This window comes from Colletes latitarsis, chromosome 5 (assembly GCF_051014445.1).
Source record: "Colletes latitarsis isolate SP2378_abdomen chromosome 5, iyColLati1, whole genome shotgun sequence".
In the NCBI taxonomy this organism is placed as follows: domain Eukaryota; kingdom Metazoa; phylum Arthropoda; class Insecta; order Hymenoptera; family Colletidae; genus Colletes; species Colletes latitarsis.
In genome coordinates, this window is record NC_135138.1 from 23,102,769 (window position 1) to 23,123,610 (window position 20,842).

The following is a 20,842-nucleotide window of genomic DNA, read 5'->3' on the forward strand; positions in this document are numbered from 1 at the left end:
ATAATCAAGGAAAATGCCGACTCAACTTTGCCCTTTATAATATTTCCTTTAGCGTATCCTGTCGATCCTGATATTTCCTTGAAAATATTATAAATCGGTGTTCTTCCGCGATTAGACCCTTCTTTTATTTTTTGCCAAACAGTTCCGTTTGAAGCAGTTTCAATCTCTTCCTCATTTTCACTTTCGGAACTAACTATAAATCTCTTTCTCTTTTGTCCTCTTCGTATATTCAAAATATTCTCTTCGTCCGTATCGTTGTCAAATAAGTCACAATTATTGGCACGATTACGATTTTCGTGGCCCCTACTTTGAAGGTTAAATTTGTGCTCTTGGAGTCATTTTAAGAAAAAAATTGTATATGTTATAGGTACCAAATCGGCCTGGTTTTTTTGTTTTTTATAAATCTGCAAATATCTCGGTAACTATGCGAAATACGACAAAATATCAGAAGACCTATTTTATAGGAAATTGAATTTCTTATAAAAAACATTAACCCCTTGACGTACGATTTGATTCTGTATAATTTTTCAATCGTATACTATTCAATATTATTTGAATTTGTTCGTACAAGGAATGGCCACGAAAAAGAATAGATTTGTTTTATGAATACCTCGTCAATGTAAACATGTGTTGATTTTAATATATAAAACTTGAGGATGAGTGTGTAGCTTCATGATTGTGAAACTTGATATTCAGAATTTGTAACGAGTCAGACTCGTCATTGTATGTCAAGGGGTTAAAATGATGTTTTGTGAAATAATAACAAATTATTTAAACAACATTATTATTTCACGAAAGCGTTAATATAATATACTAACCCAGACCTAACCCAATACCTTAATAATATTAATTACTAATTGAGTTTTAATACAGAGACATTTCTTGAGCCTCTACATTCCCTCGACCATCATTTCGGGGAGGGGAGGAAAGGGAGGGATGGAATCGTTCTGCAACTCCACCGAAATATAAATATACTCGGAAACTGCGCAGTTAATAAAAAAATGTCAGAGGACATAAATTGTTAGAAATTTTATTTTCTACAAAAAAGGTCTCGTGATATTTTGCCATATTTCGCATAGTTACCGAGATATTTGCAGATTTATAAAAAACAACAAATTACTTTTCCGGCTAAACCACGCCCATTCGATACCTGTGACACATATATTTTTTTCTTAGAATGCCCCCAAGAACACAAATATAACCTTCATAGTTGGGGCCACGGATATCGTAATCTCCCCCAATTATTTTCCGCTGTATCATTATCAATATCGGAAACTTGTTGGTCATCTTCCGAACAATCCTCGTCAATATTATTTATTTTGTCTAATAAATTGATATTCCTCAAATGTCTTGACATTTTTGAGGATGAATATACAAATGATAAAGTAAACACTAAAATATAAAAATATAAATCAAACGGGGCAAAAGCATTGAGAACATAAATAAAAAAAATTCAAATGTAAATCATGCCATAAAATATTGTTGGCTCTGTTCACTTTGTTGAAACTAGCACTTACAACTAAAACTACAACTAAACTAGCACTTAGAATTGTAATAATTCTATTATACACACTGTGGAATTGTGATGCTCTCTGTTCGGATCGCAAGACCGTACTGTCGTACAAAGAAAGCTAGGCATTTGTTCCAATCGCGCGTTTGTTTACATTGTGGACTCGTAAAACAATTTCAGGAGTACGCTTTCCGAAGAATATAGTCGTAAATAACATGAATTGTTTAAATGGTCAAATGACCGCTCGTAGTAGACCAGACATGCTATAATTTTTTTTCGGAAAGTAAACAATAGAGAAAGTTGTGAATATTGAAAAATGGGTTGTATGTATATTATAGAAAAAGTCAATAAGTTACATTGGCGATACAGTAACGTTGTATACAAGAAATTCTAAACGAAATGTCAAAAACGGTCATTTGACCGCGCGTGGTAGGTTTAGTGTTGAAGAGTACATTAGAATCAAACAGTTGAATTTCCTCGCTTTATTCGTCAATTGTTTATTATCGATGTCATTTCTGGATGCACGCGGCTGTGACTTCTTTGTTTGCGTCAAATATAATCCGTAACATTTACCGAAGAATATTCGAATTAAATATGCTGGTTATTCGGACATTCCGGATAATGAGATGCCGGATAATTGGAACTCTACTGTATTTTATATCATTTCACCGTATTCGTGTTCAAATTAAAATATAGTTACTCACAAAATTGAGCGTAGACCTATGTTTGCAATAAAAATATACGGTAAAATCAGAAAAACATAATATACAAGGTGTTCGGCCACTCTTAGGAAAAATTTTAATGGGGGATTCTAGAGGCCAAAATAAGACAAAAATCAAGAACACCAATTTTTTCATGGAGGTTTTGTTAAAAAGTTATTAACGTTTAAAGTTCCGCCATTACTGAATTTTTTTCTAGAAAGTGGGTGAGATTTCAGGGGTATGTCTATTCACCAAAAATGATTGTAATTGACCCCCGCAACCGAAAATAATTTTTTCAAAACGATTTGAAATTTTTTTTTTTCGTCCAAAAATTTAGGTACTTAATTAATTTCCGGTAAGGAATTTTTTTCTCGAAAGTGTGTAGGATTTCGGGAGTATGTACAATGACCAAAAATGATTGTAATTGACCCCCGCAACCAAAAATAATTTTTTTAGAATGATTTAAAAAATTTTTTTTTCGCTGAAAAATTTCACCACCTACCCGATTTTTTTTCTCGAAAGTGGATAGGATTTCGGTAGTATGTGTATTCACCAAAAATGATTGTAATTGACCCCCGCAGCCGAAAATAATTTTTCCAGAACGATTTGAAAATTTTGAATTTAATTGTTAATAACTTTTTAACGAAGCCTCCATCAACAAATTAGTATTCCTGATTTTCGTCTTATTTTGGTCTCTAGACACCCTATACAGGGTGTTCGGCCACTTCTGGGAATAATTTTAATGGAAGATTCAAGAAGCCAAAATAAGACGAAAATCAAGAATATCAATTTCATGATTAAGGCATCATTAAAAAGTTATTAATAAGTAAATTAAAAAATTTCAAATCATTCTGAAAAAATTATATTTAGTTACAGGAGTCAATTACAATTATTTTTAGTAAATAGACATACCCCGAGATCATACGCACTTTCGAGAAGAAAAATTCATTACCGAAAATCTAATGTGAGGCCAGAAAAGCAGCGAATCTTTAAAATGTCATAACTTTTAAACGGATTGGAGAATTTTAATTTTTCAAAATGCAAACAACGCATATTTTAGTGGAGAATATGTAGAAATTCTAATAATATTGAAAAAGTTATTCCTTGACACCGTAAAGTGAGAAAACCCCCCTAAAACTGGTCCAAATTTCAAACAGCCATAACTCCTACAATAGTAAAGGTATCTCATTGAAATTTTTTTCTGAAACAGAGCCCATGGGCACCTACAAAAAAGTATTAGACAATTTTTCTGTAGGGTGTCAAACAAGATTATTAAAAATTAAATACGAATTTTTAAGAAAAATCGACGAGGGGTAGGTGCCTAAATTTTTCAACGAAAATTTAAAAATTTCAAATCTTTCTGGAAAAATTATTTTCGGTTGCGGTTGTCAATTACAATAATTTTTGGTGAATAGACCTGGCCCCGAAATCCTAACCACTTTCTAGAAAAAAATTTATTACGGGCGGAACTTTAAACCTTAATAACTTATTAACGAAGCCTCCATCAACAAATTAGTATTCTTCATTTTCGTCTTATTTTGGCCTCTAGAATCTCCCATTAAAATTTTTCCCATGGGTTGCCGAACACCCTGTATATTAAAGAAATTAATGTTTATTAATTTATGGCGACAATTTTGTAACGAATTTTCTGATAGTCGCCTAATATGTGTTATCTAGTATATGGAAATCACCGTCCGCAAAAGATCAATAATCGACGAAAAAAAATTAATTTAGATTCTGTAATCTTCAGTCCGCGATCGATATGTATTCTTCGTTGTGATCGGTCCCTCGGTTTGGCCCCCCAATCAGGGGCACCGATAGGGGAAGGTCCCCTTCCTTCTGTTCTCGCGTAAGCAGCGCTTGCCGAGAGAGTTTGTAGAGTAAACGAGAGTCACCATTTAGCAACGTGAGAGACCGTGTCTCTTGAAGCTAGACGTTTGTAAGTGGCAGTTTTACCGGATACATCGAATATATCTAGAATCGTAACAGTTTGTGGTCGGTAGTGATCTTGATCTTTTTTTTTTCTGTGTCACGGGCCGAGCACGATCACGGGAGAGTGACGCGTTCTAAGCGAATACATACGTGCCTCACTACCGTTCACGGACAATGGGCAAGGACGATCGTTTCAGTTTCTCCTGGCACGTTATTTGTTTACCTGATCAGACACAGCTGTATCGAAATACGCCGACGTTACCAACGACATCTCTACGGCGTTATTTCCACTTCGACGGCTAATTCGTCTCTGGAATATCCCTCGTGTCAGTTACATATCTGAACGTTCGAACGAGTGTATGATGTTTCCAACGGATTATCGTGGCGGATTGTTTCGTGAAAATATTTAAAAAATACTAACAAAATTTCTTAGTCGGTGAAACTAACCGTGAATAGGTAAAGAAAACGCATAGTGTATGTGTTGTAATAACAGATCGGCATTATTGTTGTTTTGTTACTTTGTTTTATCGGACGTGAGGTATTTCGTAAAAGTAAAAAGTAGAAGTAAATAAGATGACAACGTTGTATCCTGCGCGTAGTCATCATGACTAAAGTGCTTCGAGAATAAAACGCGAAGAGATTCGTTCCGCTGTTGACTGCATCCGTGTAAACGCATCTGTTGATTCAGTTCGACCGAATGTAACACATTGAAATGCGCGGCAAGAAAATAATCATATTGTCACATCGTCGCGTGAAACGAGTGTACATAATTTTGTCGTGAAGACAGTACAGTGTAACGTTGCCGCGAGGTCTAGAAAAAGTTCAGAAAATACGTTGATAAAAGAATAACTGCTTTGAATTATTAATGCACTTTCTCGTGCGCACGGTAAACGTATGAATTTCACTTTCGTCGATATGTTCCGGGAAGATTTTCTTTCTTGATAATTGGGTTTTTCTATCGAGGACGCATAATCGTGGATCTTTTATTATGCCGTACGAAAGGTAGATTTTACAGACATAAATCGAAGATGTTGATTCAAGTTGCAATATGAACGAAGGCTTGTAATACACGCATATGCGCGGTAATGAATTACGCGTAAATGCCATACACAGTATTTGTGACACAATGATCCTTGAAAATGTATTTTATTTTAATGTACCATCCATTGTCTCGTTATATCTTACAAAAAAAATTCTTATGTAAAACAGAAAAACAGATATTGAAGTTTCTGTATGGGTCCTAATCTTGGACTACTTCGTATTACACGTATTAAAATATTTGTTATCATTCTAATCTGATGTGTAATTTGCTTCTTCGGAATCTAATTCTTCAGTTTGTTTCTTAAGTTGCTTAATGGGACTATAAATTGGGAACTCGAAACATCAGTTATATGACAATTCTTTTGCTCTCATTAACTAAATTAAGAAAACAAAAGTTCTTGTTGTACATTATTAGTTCTTATTCTAATTTCAAGCAAGAGTGCCTCGTCATCTCTGATCCCGATGAACTGAATGTGACGAGGATATCGCCGCGCGCTATTTACAGGGTGTTCGGCCACCCCTGGGAAAAATTTTAATGGGAGATTCTAGAGGCCAAAATAGGACGAAAATCAAGAATACGAATTTATCGATGGAGGCTTCGTTAAAAAGTTATTAACATTTAAAGTTTCGCCAGTACTGAATTTTTTTCTCGAAAATGCGCAAGATTTCGGGGGTATGTCTATTCACCAAAAATGATTGTAATTGATCCCAGCAATCGAAAATAATTTTTCCAGAACGATTTGAAATTTTTTTTTTTCGTCGAAAAATTTCACACCTCGAATTTTTTTCTAGAAAATGGGTAGGATATCGGGGGTATGTCTATTCACCAAAAATGATTGTAATTGACCCCCGCAAACGAAAATAATTTTTTTAGAACGATTTGAAATATTTTAATTTAATTTTTTAATAACTTTTTAACGAAGTTAGAAATTGATTTTTTTGATTTTCGTCTTATTTTGTCCTCGAGAATCGTCCATTAAAATTTTTCCTAGCGGTTACCGAACAACCTGTATAACGTGTGAAAATAACTCTCTCATGTCTCATTGCCGTGGTTATTACGAATGATATCACAAATGCAAATCTACCTTCTCAACTTAGCACATTCAACCCGTACTTTACGCTCTTTAGCGTTCGATCAGTAATAATCATTCAATGTTCTATACGTTTTATTAATTATCATTGGGTCTGCTTTTCTGATTTTACGTAATGCATGATAATTAAAGCAGTAAATGAAAAACGTCTGTAATATCTCGAATAGTATATAATTCTGAAGCTGTTGACGTCCTTCAGGCCGGTTTGCATGCTACTTCGTGTCAGGTTGTAAATTGATTAAACTTTATGCTAATAGAAAGAAAAATGCATATAGCATTCAAATTCCAAAACAAACTATTGTACTAGAAGATTGTTTGAATACTATTTGAAACTTTATGACTAAAATATCGTGAACGTAAATGATTTCTTTCTAATAATTAAAGTAATACTGAAAATAATTTTCATGATCGCGCGCTTGTCGATTACCAAAATTGTTCTATTCTAGAACATTTGAAATATGTGGTGTAAGAAGTATTAATTTTCGTTGAAAAAATAAATTGAAACTGTCATATGAAGTTTTTGTATAAGCCTTCGTTTTCAAGACAAATCAATTTTGACAAAACTGGTAATATGTGTGCCACACGTTTTTTCTAGTTTTTTTTGTGAGTCTTGTGCATTGACTAGTGGAAGTCTTTTCCTTTTCTTATTAGAAAATATTTTGTTCGTTCAAATTCGTTTATCGATGTGTGTCATCTTTAATTAGCAATATGTTCATTTTTAAGGATGCAAGAAGATGATTGTGTTAACTTACAATGCTACAATGAAGATTTCTCGCAGAGTGGTAGTGTTTCTTTAAATCATGTTTTACACAACATAAAAGATTATTCAGAAACTGTTATTTGCTGATTGTGTGGTGTTAAATCTTTTCTTTATAAAATGAATGATACTGGTACACTGCTGTCGAGTAGCCATCGCTGCTTGCATAGAGGATTAAAAAAATATCCTAGTATTGATAACAAAATATGGGATTCAAGTAGTAATTGGATTCTTCAATGGGATAATATTATGAAGCACCCAGGTGCTAGAGCGAGAGGATGCCATTGTGACATTCATAAACCACCATGGCAATATCCAGGCTTAGGTATACAGTTCAAAAAATAATTAAATTATTGCGAAAATGAAATGTACTCTACGAGTTAATTATTTACTTTTAAGGAAAAAATAGTTTTAGAGAAAGAAATTCTTTTGCTGAACTTATATTTACTTTGATGTCTTTAATTTCAGTTGGAAAGAGCACAGATGAGCCAGACAGAGCAGTAAGCATTAAACATTAATAAACCAATGTAGTATGCAACTAGTCCAATGAATTGAAATGCAATTAATTTAAATGTTTTAGATTAAGTCTGCTCCTGCAAAAAGGTTAGCCATTCCTCCAAAAAGAGGACAGTTTGGACCTGCCAGTAGAACTACATCTTCTGTTTTAGGTATATGTACATTTTGTATAAAACAACTAATATGTATAATTCTGACGATCAAAAAATATTAAAAATGTAATTTTTCTATTATTTCATATAGTTCTTTTAGTTCTCTAATCTTTATGAGTTACAATGAAATTCTCATTATATCTATAAGCATAGTATATTAGAATATTTTTTAAGTTGTATTTGCTTACTTAGAGAAATCAGGAATAAGATAGATGTTAATCGAATACTTCTCAAGATTTTAATTCAGGTTTGTTTATCATTTCTGAGCAATATACTTATTTATTAACCTTTAGTTCATAAATTCATATTTATTTTATTGTTATGTTGTATGCAAACTAAAGTGCTTCGTGTGCTACATGAAAATGCTAAATCTGTTTTTACAAAACACAAGTGCTCTACTTATTTCACTTCGTTTACATGTATGTTGCAATTTTTATGATTAACTTAATGGAAGCACATATTCTTCCTATAACCAGTACACAAATGTGAAGCGTGCTAACTTACAACTTTATGCTTTCTCCTTACTGTGGCTCTGTGTATTAAATAATATTAATAGTATCTCTCCATTGATCACCGATAAAACGTTAATATGCTGTTGATAATTTGGTGAGAAAAATGCTAATTATTCGCTTGCATGACAGCTCGACCTGGTAATACATCACACACGGTTCCAAGGACACCAACCGTCAAAAGAAACGTGTCAGTAAAATCGATACCAGGTATCTAAAATTCCATTGGCTTTATTAGTTTTGTATCATATCATGATGGTTTGTAAAATAAGTTATATATATATTTTGTTAGAAACTTATTACTTTTCTTTATGTTAGTTTTTCTTCTTTTTCTATAAACATCCATCATGGTATAAATACAAGAAATAAGAAATTATTCAAATTCGGTCAAACTAATACCATATATATTTTGGTTTAAGACTTTTGTATATCATTGCTTTATCTTTATTCGTTTGCGCTTTATTTAATAGGAGTATGAAATTGAATAAAATGCTTATACATCTATAATGTTTGTTCAGTTGCACTGCTTTTTATGTTACTTTCATTCTATAATACTGTGAAACATAAAATATTTAGGATGATAAGGTATCGTATATCATACATTTTCAATTTTTGTTTTCCTTTATGAGTCATGAATCGAATAGTAAAGCACATGAAAAATTCTTGAGGATTTTTTAATATTTAGAGCCAAAATTTTTCTGGATTACCATAATCAGTTGCAAAGACATTGCAGATCGACATTGCTTCATGATAAGTAGCATTTCTGTTTATACGTTATAGTTGTATAAAATTACGATTAATATATTTAGGTCAGGCTGGTGCAGTGGATGAAGAGACGTTTCTTACAGCGTTTGAAGACGTGCCATCGGTGAATTTGTTTTCAGCAAAAGATCTGGAGGAACAGATGAAAGCTATAAAAGATAACGTTGGTGATGATAAAAAGGATTGGAAACAAAGGACAGAAAGTGTATGCATTAGATGAAAATTAAGCCATTCTCAAAATACATAATTATTTCAATTAGTGGGCATATCTAACAAACTAATTTATTTTACAGATGAAAAAATTAAGATCTATTATTATCGCAGGCGGTATAAATTACGAGAATTTTCTAGAATGTTTGAAGAATGTGCAAAGACCTTTTGAAGTGGCTTGCAGCGATCTTAGATCTCAAGTTGTTAGAGAGGCGTGCATTACTCTAGCATTTCTTAGTCAACATTTGAAAAATAAATTTGCTAGTTTTGGAGAGGCGGTCTTACTCACATTAATGAACCTCATACAAAATAGTGCCAAGGTGAAATTCATGATACATCGTTCTTAACACCAACAGAAATGACGAGTGACAATACGCAGAAACTTACAGTAATAATTTTGTACATTCAGGTTGTAGCAACTGCTGGTGCTGTGGCTGTGAGGTTTATTCTTCAAAATACACATTGCAGCCGTTACGTGCCAATTATCGCATCGTGTTTAAATAACAAAAGTAAAGATATACGACGTGCTTCGTGTGAATATCTAAATCTAATTTTACAAACGTGGCCTACCCAAATATTGCAGAAACATGTTCAAATATTACAAGACACGATTAAAAAGGGTATTGCAGATTCGGACTCAGAAGCTAGAGCCTTTGCTAGGAAGTAAATATACTTAGTACTTCAATGAGTACCATGGTTCATTCTTATAAAATACTAATAAATACAAATTCTGATTTTGAATTTTTCCAGATCATATTGGGCATTTAAAGATCATTTCACCGAGCAAGCAGAAACGTTACTTAACAGTCTTGATACTGCATACAAACGTTCGTTGATGTCTTTTAGCAATAGTGGTAGTATTAACAGTTTAAATGTAGTCACAAGATCGGCGAGTATCAGTCCGAGAACTTCCAGACCAGTAATGAGCGCTACAGGTAAATCTCGTTCAAGTTTTATTTAGTTGTAAAGAAATAATACTTTTAACACGTTCCGTGCCGCGTGGGGCGTATGCGCCCCACGCTGAACTTTCAGTTCAAGCCATTGGGTATTATCATTATAAAATGAAGAATTTTTTAAAAACTTATTGTGCAGTCAATTATGGGCATCTTAATACTATTACTGCTGTGTTTATTTGATCATGGGGCGTATACGCGCCACGCGGCCGTGGCAGTCATGTTTTTTTACTAGAATTTATTGTAACTGCATATCGCGTTTCGATCAGTCACTTATTCGTGTGCCATTGATGCGACAATTACTGCTTTACTGAAGCTGGGTGTTTGGAATTCCAAACATGATATATTGTAGGACGCGTCATTTATTTTCAAAGATTACTTAAATTATTCAAATCGCCGCGAAATTTCGAAACATCTACTTGAAAAAAAATTACGGTGACATGAATATATTGGTAAGGAAAGCAATTGTGGATAAACAATATTAAAATGGAAGGAAAAGCGTGATGTCCTTCTATTATCAACGAAGCATTCTAACGAAACTGTGGTTATCCAGAAGAGAGGGAATATTGTAATAAAACCAAAGATTATTGTAGATTGTAATGAAGGAAAGTCATGTGGATGCCTCCGATCAAATGACTTTATATTGCGGTCCTCTGCGAAAAACAGTAAAATGATACAAAAAAAGTGTATTTGAACTTTGCCTAAACACAGCTGTTGTAAATGCATGAATTATACAGCGTGTCCGGCCACCCCTGGAAAAAATTTTAATGAGAGATTCTAAAGACCAAAATAGGACAAAAATCAAGAATACGAATTTATTGATAGAGGCTTCTTAAAAAGTTATTAACGTTTAAAGTTCCGCCCGTACTGAATTTTTTTCTAGAAAGTAGGTAGGATTTCGATAGTATGTGTATTCACCAAAAATTATTGTAATTGACCCCCGCAACCGAAAATAATTTTTCCAGAACGATTTGAAATTTTTTAATTTTGTCGAAAAATTTCACACCTTCTCGAACTTTTTTCTCGAAAGTGGGTAGGATTTCAAGGGTATGTTTATTGACAAAAATGATTGTAAGTGAGCCCTGCAACCAAAAATAATTTTTTCAGAATGATTTGAAATTTTTTAATTGAATTTTTTAATAACTTTTTAATGTAGCCTCAGTCAAGAAATTGATATTCTTGATTTTCGTCCTATTTTGGCCTGTAGAATCTCCCATTAAAATTTTTCCCAGGGGTGGCCGAACATAAAAAATAACAAGCCTCGAATTTCGAAAAAAATTAGCCATGAATCTGATGTCTTCTAATAATAATAATAATTCTCTACCTATCGGACCAAGAAAAAATCGTTACGAAATTGAAAAAAAAGAGGGCAGCTTTAATTTGATAAGAAGACGCCGTAAAGTTTGTTACCAAAAGAACGTTAAAAATTTAGGTTTTCCATCAGCAAGAAACTGTACTGTAAAAGTAGCAACATTCTGTGATAGTTGTATGGATAAATCACATTTTTGTTTGCCATATTTTAAAACAGTTCACCGTAACATCCCTTTGTGATTGTATACAAACTTGTCACATATACAGGGTGTTCGGCCACCCCTGGGAAAAATTTTAATGGGGGATTCTAGAGGCCAAAATAAGACAAAAATCAAGAATACCAATTTGTTGATGGAGGATTCGTTAAAAGTTATTAACAATTAAATTCAAAAATTTCAAATCGTTCTGGAATAATTATTTTCTGTTGCGGGGGTCAATTACAATCATTTTTGGTGAATAGACATACCCCCGAAATCCTGCGCATTTTCGAAAAAAAAATTCAGTATGGGCGGAAATTTAAACGTTAATAACTTTTTAACGAAGCTTCCATCAACAAATTGGTATTCTTGATTTTCGTCCTATTTTGGCCTCTAGAATCTCCCATTAAAATTTTTCCCAGGGGTGGCCGAACACCCTGTATATAATATTAGACATATTTCATTTAAAATGTTTTATTTTTAACTAATATATGTAGACATAATAGATTAAATATTATGTGCGAGGATGCGACTCGCTTGGTAGAGTAATGTTCAGCCAAGTATTTGTTAAACTAATTCCTAGAAAAATAAATTTATTGCTTTATTGTGTTATGCATCTTGTACTATACCCTCTTTCCTTGATAAGTATGATTTTTGCACTATTTTAATCATTGTAAGACATACGCCAGAAACAAAACAATACAATTGTAAAGTGTGGAGCGTATATAGCCCACGCGGCCTGAACAGAAAGTTTTCAAAAAACGGTCTGGCACGGAACATGTTAATGTATAGCGATTGGACTAAATGTGAATGTGGAAACTATCAGTAAGAAAGCAGCGCAGTGTAAACTTTTTCTCACTTTTTTTCATGCTGCTTGTGTGACTCTTCTTTACATTAAACGTATGAAGGTAGTACGGAAAATTTGCATCAAACTTCGGGTCAACCACATGGCCCGCTCAGACGTACTCCGTCCTTGCCACGGTCTTATCGTCAGTCTGGTATTCCAGTTCTACAAAGATCCACTGATTATCATTGTAATTGTTATGTTCTTGACTGATGCTTCAAAAGATTCACTGCGACTTACAAGGGATAATCCCTAACTCAGAAATTAAACAACTTCTGAAACTTGAGAAGTGAAACTTGAGATGCTATGACATACGTATATAGATATGTATCACGCAATTTTTTGTTGTTGTTCAAACCCACTTTAATGGATTACATCACTTTGACGGGCCAAAAATAAGCGGTATTTTCACGAATTTGTTAAAAAAAATGTTTGCGTTCAATTGAAATGATTTGTTTACCATCTATTAAGCATTTCTTGAACTTTTGGAAACAAATTTTTCTAAGTGTCTATGTTTATTTATACCGGAGCAAATGGCATTATCCCAGACCATGTACAGTATGTTGATATACATACGTGATTCAAAAACCGTTCATCCAAATTTAATGAAATTTGGTACACATATTCTCAATGTCATTCTCTATCGGTTGACGTGAGACTTTTATTTTTCATTAGTTCTTGATGTATTAACAAAAAGAACATTGGTGGAAGACCCATTTTTCTCAAATATTTGGCTATTTTTTATTTCCTTGTTGTAACTTGGAAACTATACAAGATAAAAAAAAATTTTCAGACGAAAGTTACTTCTTAAAACTGGATTTATCATTTGATACATGACTTGTCAATTTTGTTAAATAATCTATTAAATGTTATGAACAAAAATCGATATTATTTTTAATTTTTTGTTTTTTTCTCCCACGTAGAATCATTATCTGTAATTAAAATAATTCAAAACAATATAAATAATATTTTTTTTATTACACATTTTTCGTCTCATCTAATATTAACATTTAAATATAAAATAAAATCTCTTTTATTTAACACATAATAATTTTTTATGTGTGCAAAACATGTTTTTGCAATGAGATATTGTACATCATACATGCATTGTATGACACATTTGGTGAAAACACTAGAAATGATCGATAGTTCAACGTATATTGTTTCCTGTGGCATGTTTGAATAAAACACGGGTTTTCATAGCTGTTTGACTATCGACAAGTATAATAAACACTTAATTTGTTCTAAAAAAAATATTATTTATATCGTTTTTACTTATTTCAATTAGTGATTAAGATTTCACGTGAAAAATAGAAAATTTAAAAAAGATATCGATTTTTGTTTATAACATTTATTTAATTTTTTAAACAAATTAACAAATCATTCATAAAATGATAGTTTTAATTTTAAAAAAGTAACTTTTGTTTGAGAACTGTTTTTCTATCTTGTATAGTTTATAAGTTACATCAAGAAAATAAGAAATATTTAAATATTTGAGAGTGAATTTTTACTCCTTACAGTGACTTTGGACAATAACAAAAAATTACGTGATACATAATAGATACGTGTATGTATAGGGCATATATGTATAGATGTGCCTTACATGCTCCCAAAGTTTTAAAATTTTTTGAATTTTCGAGTTGAGGATCATCCCTTGTTAGAATATTGCACTAATGCATCCAATATACGCAGAACAAACGTATCCAATATTTTGATGTATATATTTAAATTTGTCTTCAGATCGTGCAACACCAGGTGTTAGGTCTACCAGTGCTATAGATTTACAAGCCGCGCAAAGGGCGAAAGCAAGGATGATGTATGCAAATATCAACAGACAAAAAGCTTCTCCTCGTAAGTAACAATTATTAAGATTACTTTTATTATCGTTATTGTTCGTTTCAAGCATCTGGTACATACTATTTTTTCATTATCAGAATTAGTATCCAGTAGGACTGATTGTTCTTCAGTATAAAAATATATCATGTATACAGGATGAGTCACCTAACGTTTGCATCTGAAATATCTTTGTTATTTTTAGAGATACGTCAAATGTCTTGAGGACAAAATTGAATGGTACAATAGGACTCACACGGTGCCAAAAATATTTTTATTTCTATATCATTTTTTGTAAAAAAAATCAAGGTCACCTTCATTTTTTTTTAAATGGGATCACCCTTTTTGAAACACCTACAATGATAGTCCCTTTCATTAGGAATTCAGTGACTACAATTATTCAAGGTCATTCAAGGTCACGGTCGGAGAAAATGTATAAGATTTAAAATATGAAAGCAGAATACATTTATCGCAAGTGAGACTTGTAGTAAACATACTAAGGTCCTTCAATGTCGAATTAATTTTTGTCAATGGGGATTAAATCAAAATCGTTCATTTTGTTCTAATGTCTTGTTTACGGACGAAACAACATTTAGTAATCATGACTCAATTAATCTACAGAACGTCCATTATTGGTCTGTTGGTAATCCGCACTGGCTTCGAGAATTTGATCACCAAAGACAATGGAGCGTAAACGTGTGGTGTCGTATTTTGAACGATAAAGTAATCGCACCATACTTCATTACCGGAACGATGACAAGGCAAAAATATTCTGAATTTTTGCAAAAAGATCTGTCAATTTTGTTGAAAGATGTCCCTCTACAGAACCGTTATGATATGTTGTACTAACATGATGGCCGTCTGACCCATTATGCACGAGTAGCAAGAGAAACATTGGATTCTAGGTTTCCAAACCGGTGGATTGGACGAGGTGGTACTGTTTCATGGCCAGCACATTCGCCCGACTTAAATCCACTGAATTTCTTTTTGTGAGGTCTGCTAAAAGAAACCGTATACGCGAATGCTTCAACAACAGTTGAAGATATCCATCCGCGGATCATCACAGTATCTGCGAATATCACCTCTGATGTACTTGTCAACGTTAAAAATTCCTTCAGAGCCCTTTTATAGCAATGTATCGATGTAAATGGCCATCATTTTGAACATTTGTGAAATACAGGTATTCTGCTTTCCTATTTTAAATCTTATAGATTTTCTCCGACCGTGACCTTGAATGACCTTGAATAATTATAGTCACTAAATTCCTAATGAAAGGGACTATCATTATAGGTGTTTCAAAAAAGATGATCCTATTTAAAAAAATGAAGGTGACCTTGATTTCTTTAAAAAAAATGATATAGAAATAAAAATATTCTTGGCATCGTGTGAGACCCATTGTACCATTCAATTTTATCCTCAAGACATTTGACGTATCTTTAAAAACAACAAAAATATTTCAGATGCAAACGTTAGGTGACTCACCCTGTATATGTATATGAACGGAATTTAATTCCTCTTTGCCCTCCGTATATTGTGCTGGGGTCATAATTTTGGATTCAGGCTACGGACACAGTAATAGGCTACCCATCACTAACTTCATCATTTTTGCGGTGGAGGCGCTTGTGTACGCACTTTCAGAAGCCTCAAACATTAGTCATCGCTTAATTTCTTACAGCATTCTGTAATGGGAGGTCGTGTGCATCTTGACGCGAATCGATATTTCATATAGAAAAATTTTCTTGTTTCTGGTATTTTCCTATATTTACAACTAATTTACAACTAATTTACAATACTACACACGTTATACATGTATAGCAATAAATGTTTAGCGTTTGGGATAATGTTTGTGATGACCTTGAGTCTCAAGCGACCGTCAACGTATTGGCCTATGTATACAGGGTGTTCGACCACCCCTGGGAAAAATTGTAATGGGAGATTCTAGAGACTAAAATAAAACGAAAATCAAGAATACCAATTTGTCGATGGAGGCTTCGTTAAAGAGTTATTAACGTTTAAAGTTCCGCTCGTACTGAATTTTTTTTCTCAAACATGCGCAAGACTTCGGGGGTATGTCTATTGACCAAAAATGATTGTAATTGATCTCCACAATCGAAAATAATTTTTCCAGAACGATTTGAAATTTTTTTTTCGCCGAAAAATTTAGGCCCTGTCGATTTTTCTTAAAAATTAATTTTTCATTTTTAATAAATTTGGTTGACGCTGTACAGAAAAGTTGTTTAATACTTTTTTGTACGTATCCATGAACTCTACTACGCCCCAAAATTTCAATGAAATATATTCACTATTGTAGGAGTTATGGCTGTTTGGAAATTGGACCATTTTTATTGAGTTTTTTTCATTTTGCGGGGTCAAGGAATAACTTTTCGAATATTTTTGGCATTTCCGCATATTCTTCGCCAAAATACGCGTTGTTTGCATTTCGAAACATTGAAATCGTCCAATCCTTTCAGGAATTATGATGTTTCAAAGATTCGCATGAAATTTCGGGGAACCATTTCAACCTCAGATTATATTTTCGGTAAGGAATTTTTTTCTCAAAAATGGATACCCTGCAATCAAAAATAATTTTGTTAGAACGATTTGAAATTTTTTAATTTTGTCGAAATTTTTTTTTCAAAAATGCGTATGATTTCGGAAGTATGTGTATTCACCAAAAATGCTTATACTTGACCCCCGCGACCAATAATAATTTTTTCAGAATGATTTGATAATTTTTAATTTAATTCTTAATAACTTTTTAACGAAGCCTCCATCAACAAATTGGTATACTTGATTTTTGTCCCATTTTGGCCTCTAGAATCTCCCATTACAATTTTTCCCAGGGATGGCCGAACACCCTGTATGTTCATACGAGAGCTTGAGCTTCGAGCAGCCGTGAATATATTTGTATTAATTAAATATCAGTGAGGTTCAGAAATAGCCCCGGCACAAGACTGCAAGTCTCAGTACTTGGAGAGTTAATGCATATATGTATAAAAACCAGTAAAAATTTTTGAACTATGTAGGCAGTTTATTAGTTGATGTTTTGGCTCTCTCACTTGGACGCGTTTGATGAATCTGTAGAGTAAAAATGCATGGAAATTATTCGAGTAAAAATGTTTCATTGAGATAATTATCTATATTTGTTTAAATATCCGTAGTTTAATAATTATACATAAGAATAGATAGCGGCTTGAACTACAAGAGGGGCAAAGTTTGTTAATATTTTCAAAAATATTATTTTAAATATTATGTTTGTACCAACATATTTAGGCTTCAAAGCATTTAAGACTCATTAATTGTTTAAACACCGTTTAGGGCTTCAAAACTGATCAAGATATAACAAAACAGTATTCTTGAAAATTTCAAATTTCTTTCAAAGCACAAGTTTAAGTCGTATCACTACTATGGTGTTTACTCTTTGCATTTGTTACAAAACAATGTTTTTGAAAGGAAATAAATTAACTATAAACAGAGAGATTAATGAGACAATAAATTAAAGTAATATAAACTTTTTGTACATTTTGTACGAATGTATCAACTTCAAAAATATGTTATAAATTTTAAAAACTTATAAATATGATGTAAATTTACAAATTGTATAAATTTATAACAAATGTACAATAAACAATTGTCAAATTTCTTAAATTTTTAGATTTTATAAATGAATGACAAAGTGAGGAGCATAATTAAATCAATGTTAGGAATTGTTTTATTAAACCAATATGTATTCGTACAGTTAATATGTAGACCATAAAATATATTCTAGAGATTTTCTTTCATTATATCGGGAATTCCCCCTACATTCTACAAAGAACAAAAGCAATAGTTAGCTATTCTTTTGTTTGAAAGTAAACAATCTTTCACTTAGTACATAAAATGGGAAGAAAAGGTACAGAAACCTCAATTGAATTACGAAAATTAGTTATTCGTATGAAAAGGGAAAATGTTTAAGCGAAATTAGTGTTATTGTTAACACTTTGACTACCATGTCACCCATATACGGGTGACAGGATTTACCATTATGATGCTAGAAAAATTGATTCTCAAGATAAGACGTTGGGAAATAAGTTTGGATAGAATTTGTGAATTTTAACAAGGTTACAAAAATAACTACTGAAACAAATTTTAGGTTATGTAGCTTACAATGGTCTAGAATCAACATTTTACTTTTGCAGAATATTATACGGTTTTGATCTGGCAGCGAACATGTTAAGGAAAGTTAAGATAAATCCTAACATTAGTGTTCCCAAAATTGTATCGCAAGTCGAAAATGAAACAGGAAAAAAATTAGCAACGAAACAGTATATCGTGTTCTAATTACAATGGCAGAGTTGCTCGAAAGAAGCTGGATGTTACTGAAACAAATCTATAAAAGCATTTACAATTTGCAAACGAATATGTTAAATGGACACATGAAACTTGGAAGAAGGTAATTTTTACTGACGAGTCCAAGTTTAATGTATTCCAGTCAGATGGTCAGCATATTATATGATGTAAACTAAATATAGGCTTAGGAAAATCAAATCTTCTATGTATGGTGAAATACAGGGAGGGTACGTCAAGGTGTAGGCTGCTTCTCCGCAGCTGGGGTAGGAAATTTAGTATTTATTGATGGGATTATGAAGAAAAATGTATATGTAAATATTTTAAAAGAAAATTTACATATTTCTGTGGAACATTTGGGTCTTCATAACAATTTTGTGTTCTACCAAGATAACAATCCAAAGCATAAAGCTTATACAACACGACAATGTCTCTTATACAATTGCCCCAAAGTCATGGAAACACCTCCACAAAGCTCAGATATGAATCCAATAAAATATTTAAATTGATTAAGATAATTGAAAATGCAATCGATTACAATTGTAATTGGATTTTGCCCAACTCTGGGAAGGAGCCAAAACATTAATTAAATAAACTACTTTGTCAAAGTAACAAATTCTGAGAATGAAAGCATTAAGCTCTATTAAAAATATATTTCTGAAATATTCAGCTAGAAAGATATTACGATTACAGCTTGATTGACTTTAAATCATAAATAGTTTAATTTTTTTTAACATAACATTTTCTACGATATACTATTTCTATAGTAACATTAGGCAGCTGTTTTCTATCATTTGAGGTAACGTGACATGTTCATGACAAAGCTATTCAAATGTTATAATTTCATTATTTTGGTAGTTGAAGAACTTGGAAATTAGTAATTTTAGGATAAATAATAAGACTCTTAATAATATTCTTCGCAACAAACTGGTCACTCCATTAAAAAAATAAAATTGCCTTGAAAACATACAGGAAAATGTGTTTACGAAAACTGTATTGTATTCAGCTTGTAGATCTCTTTGAACTAAAATATGTAAAACGAATAATTTGAATTGGTCACGTAATACGGAAAATAGTTACATTGTTTATCCTATATATGATATATATTATTTTTTCGTTTAGCACGTCCCAGTAAGTCTCCAGATACTGCAACAGTTGCTAGTCCAGAAAGAATCCCAAGGACACGAACGAGAATGGCTGGAGTATCACAGTCTCAGCGTAAGTAGAAAGAAATGTAGCGTTATTTCTATTAGTTGTATGTCAGGTGAGTGAATGTAGTGTGAAGTAGGTTTAATGTTGGCAACACTGGCATGCGAGGGGATCTATGCGTCAGTTCCATTGTCTCGAAGGAGTTGTGTGCACTTGGCAGAGAATTATACTACCAATATATTAAATATATATATTTCGTTATTATCTAAAACAACATTGGATTACTTATAATAGACCTCATTCCTTGCACAAGAAAGACGTTGAGTGTCGTATTAAAGAAAATATGATGTTAGAAGAGTCTTAATTTTAATTCATTTATTGTACTGTAACAGCCAGCAGTCGGTCGGGATCACCGTCGTCTAGGTTGAGTTACGCGACGTATAATCGCGAAGGGGAATCCTTAATTGCAAGACCAAGACGATTATCTGGACATGGAATTAGAAGCACTGGCAATAGCCGTGAACCTAGTCCGCAAAGATTTGGAATGGATAGAAGTTTTGCTAGCAAAATACGGTATTGTATTTATTTGGTCACTGCGACTCGACTTCGAATATTTTATATAAAGGAATATTTTATAATTTGTAGTGGAAGAAATGTGCATATGTCTCCTACGGACAGACCTCAGTCCAGACCAGTCATGGCACAAAAGATGCTGCAACAATCGCGCGAGGCGGAATCGGCATTAGCGGATGCGCTTACATTTGATAATATCGATAGTTATACGAGAACGCCAAGGGTGAAAGGTGATCACAGCGACGACAGCGAAACCAGCAGTATATGTTCGGAGCGAAGCATGGACAGTTTTCGACGACCAAATGACGTAAGTTAAATGAATAACAAATATTTTTGGCTAGACAATAAAATAACAAATACTCTTATTAAACTTTAATCGAATAATTATAAACAAATCTGCGATAATTATTCTAATAACATTGTGTCCAATACTGCATCTTATTATGATTACAGTAGAAGAGTAAAGTAATAATGA

At 32.7% G+C, this 20,842-nt stretch overlaps 2 protein-coding genes across 10 annotated transcripts in view; both read left to right on the forward strand.

Moving 5' to 3' along the window:
• LOC143342143 (uncharacterized) overlaps window positions 1-5,742 on the forward strand; it is a 182,635-nt gene extending 176,893 nt beyond the window's left edge. Inside the window, exon 12 of the transcript XR_013079717.1 lies at window positions 5,690-5,742. The gene's annotated coding sequence lies outside the window, so the exon portion shown is untranslated. The remainder of the gene's footprint in view (window positions 1-5,689) is intronic.
• Chb (CLIP-associating protein) overlaps window positions 1-20,842 on the forward strand; it is a 199,109-nt gene that overhangs the window by 157,149 nt on the left and 21,118 nt on the right. For 5 of the 9 annotated variants that reach the window (XM_076765665.1, XM_076765666.1, XM_076765667.1 and 2 more), the window contains exons 6-17: window positions 7,501-7,532; window positions 7,613-7,700; window positions 8,342-8,419; window positions 9,019-9,176; window positions 9,265-9,501; window positions 9,591-9,844; window positions 9,932-10,116; window positions 12,551-12,676; window positions 14,227-14,337; window positions 19,768-19,863; window positions 20,187-20,367; window positions 20,440-20,674. In XM_076765665.1, coding sequence (XP_076621780.1) covers window positions 7,501-7,532; window positions 7,613-7,700; window positions 8,342-8,419; window positions 9,019-9,176; window positions 9,265-9,501; window positions 9,591-9,844; window positions 9,932-10,116; window positions 12,551-12,676; window positions 14,227-14,337; window positions 19,768-19,863; window positions 20,187-20,367; window positions 20,440-20,674 — 1,781 coding nt within the window. Of the gene's footprint in view, window positions 1-3,949; window positions 5,146-6,998; window positions 7,358-7,500; window positions 7,533-7,612; window positions 7,701-8,341; window positions 8,420-9,018; window positions 9,177-9,264; window positions 9,502-9,590; window positions 9,845-9,931; window positions 10,117-12,550; window positions 12,677-14,226; window positions 14,338-19,767; window positions 19,864-20,186; window positions 20,368-20,439; window positions 20,675-20,842 lie in introns of those variants that run through there. The other 4 variants (XM_076765672.1, XM_076765673.1, XM_076765671.1 and 1 more) reach the window with 4 other exon arrangements.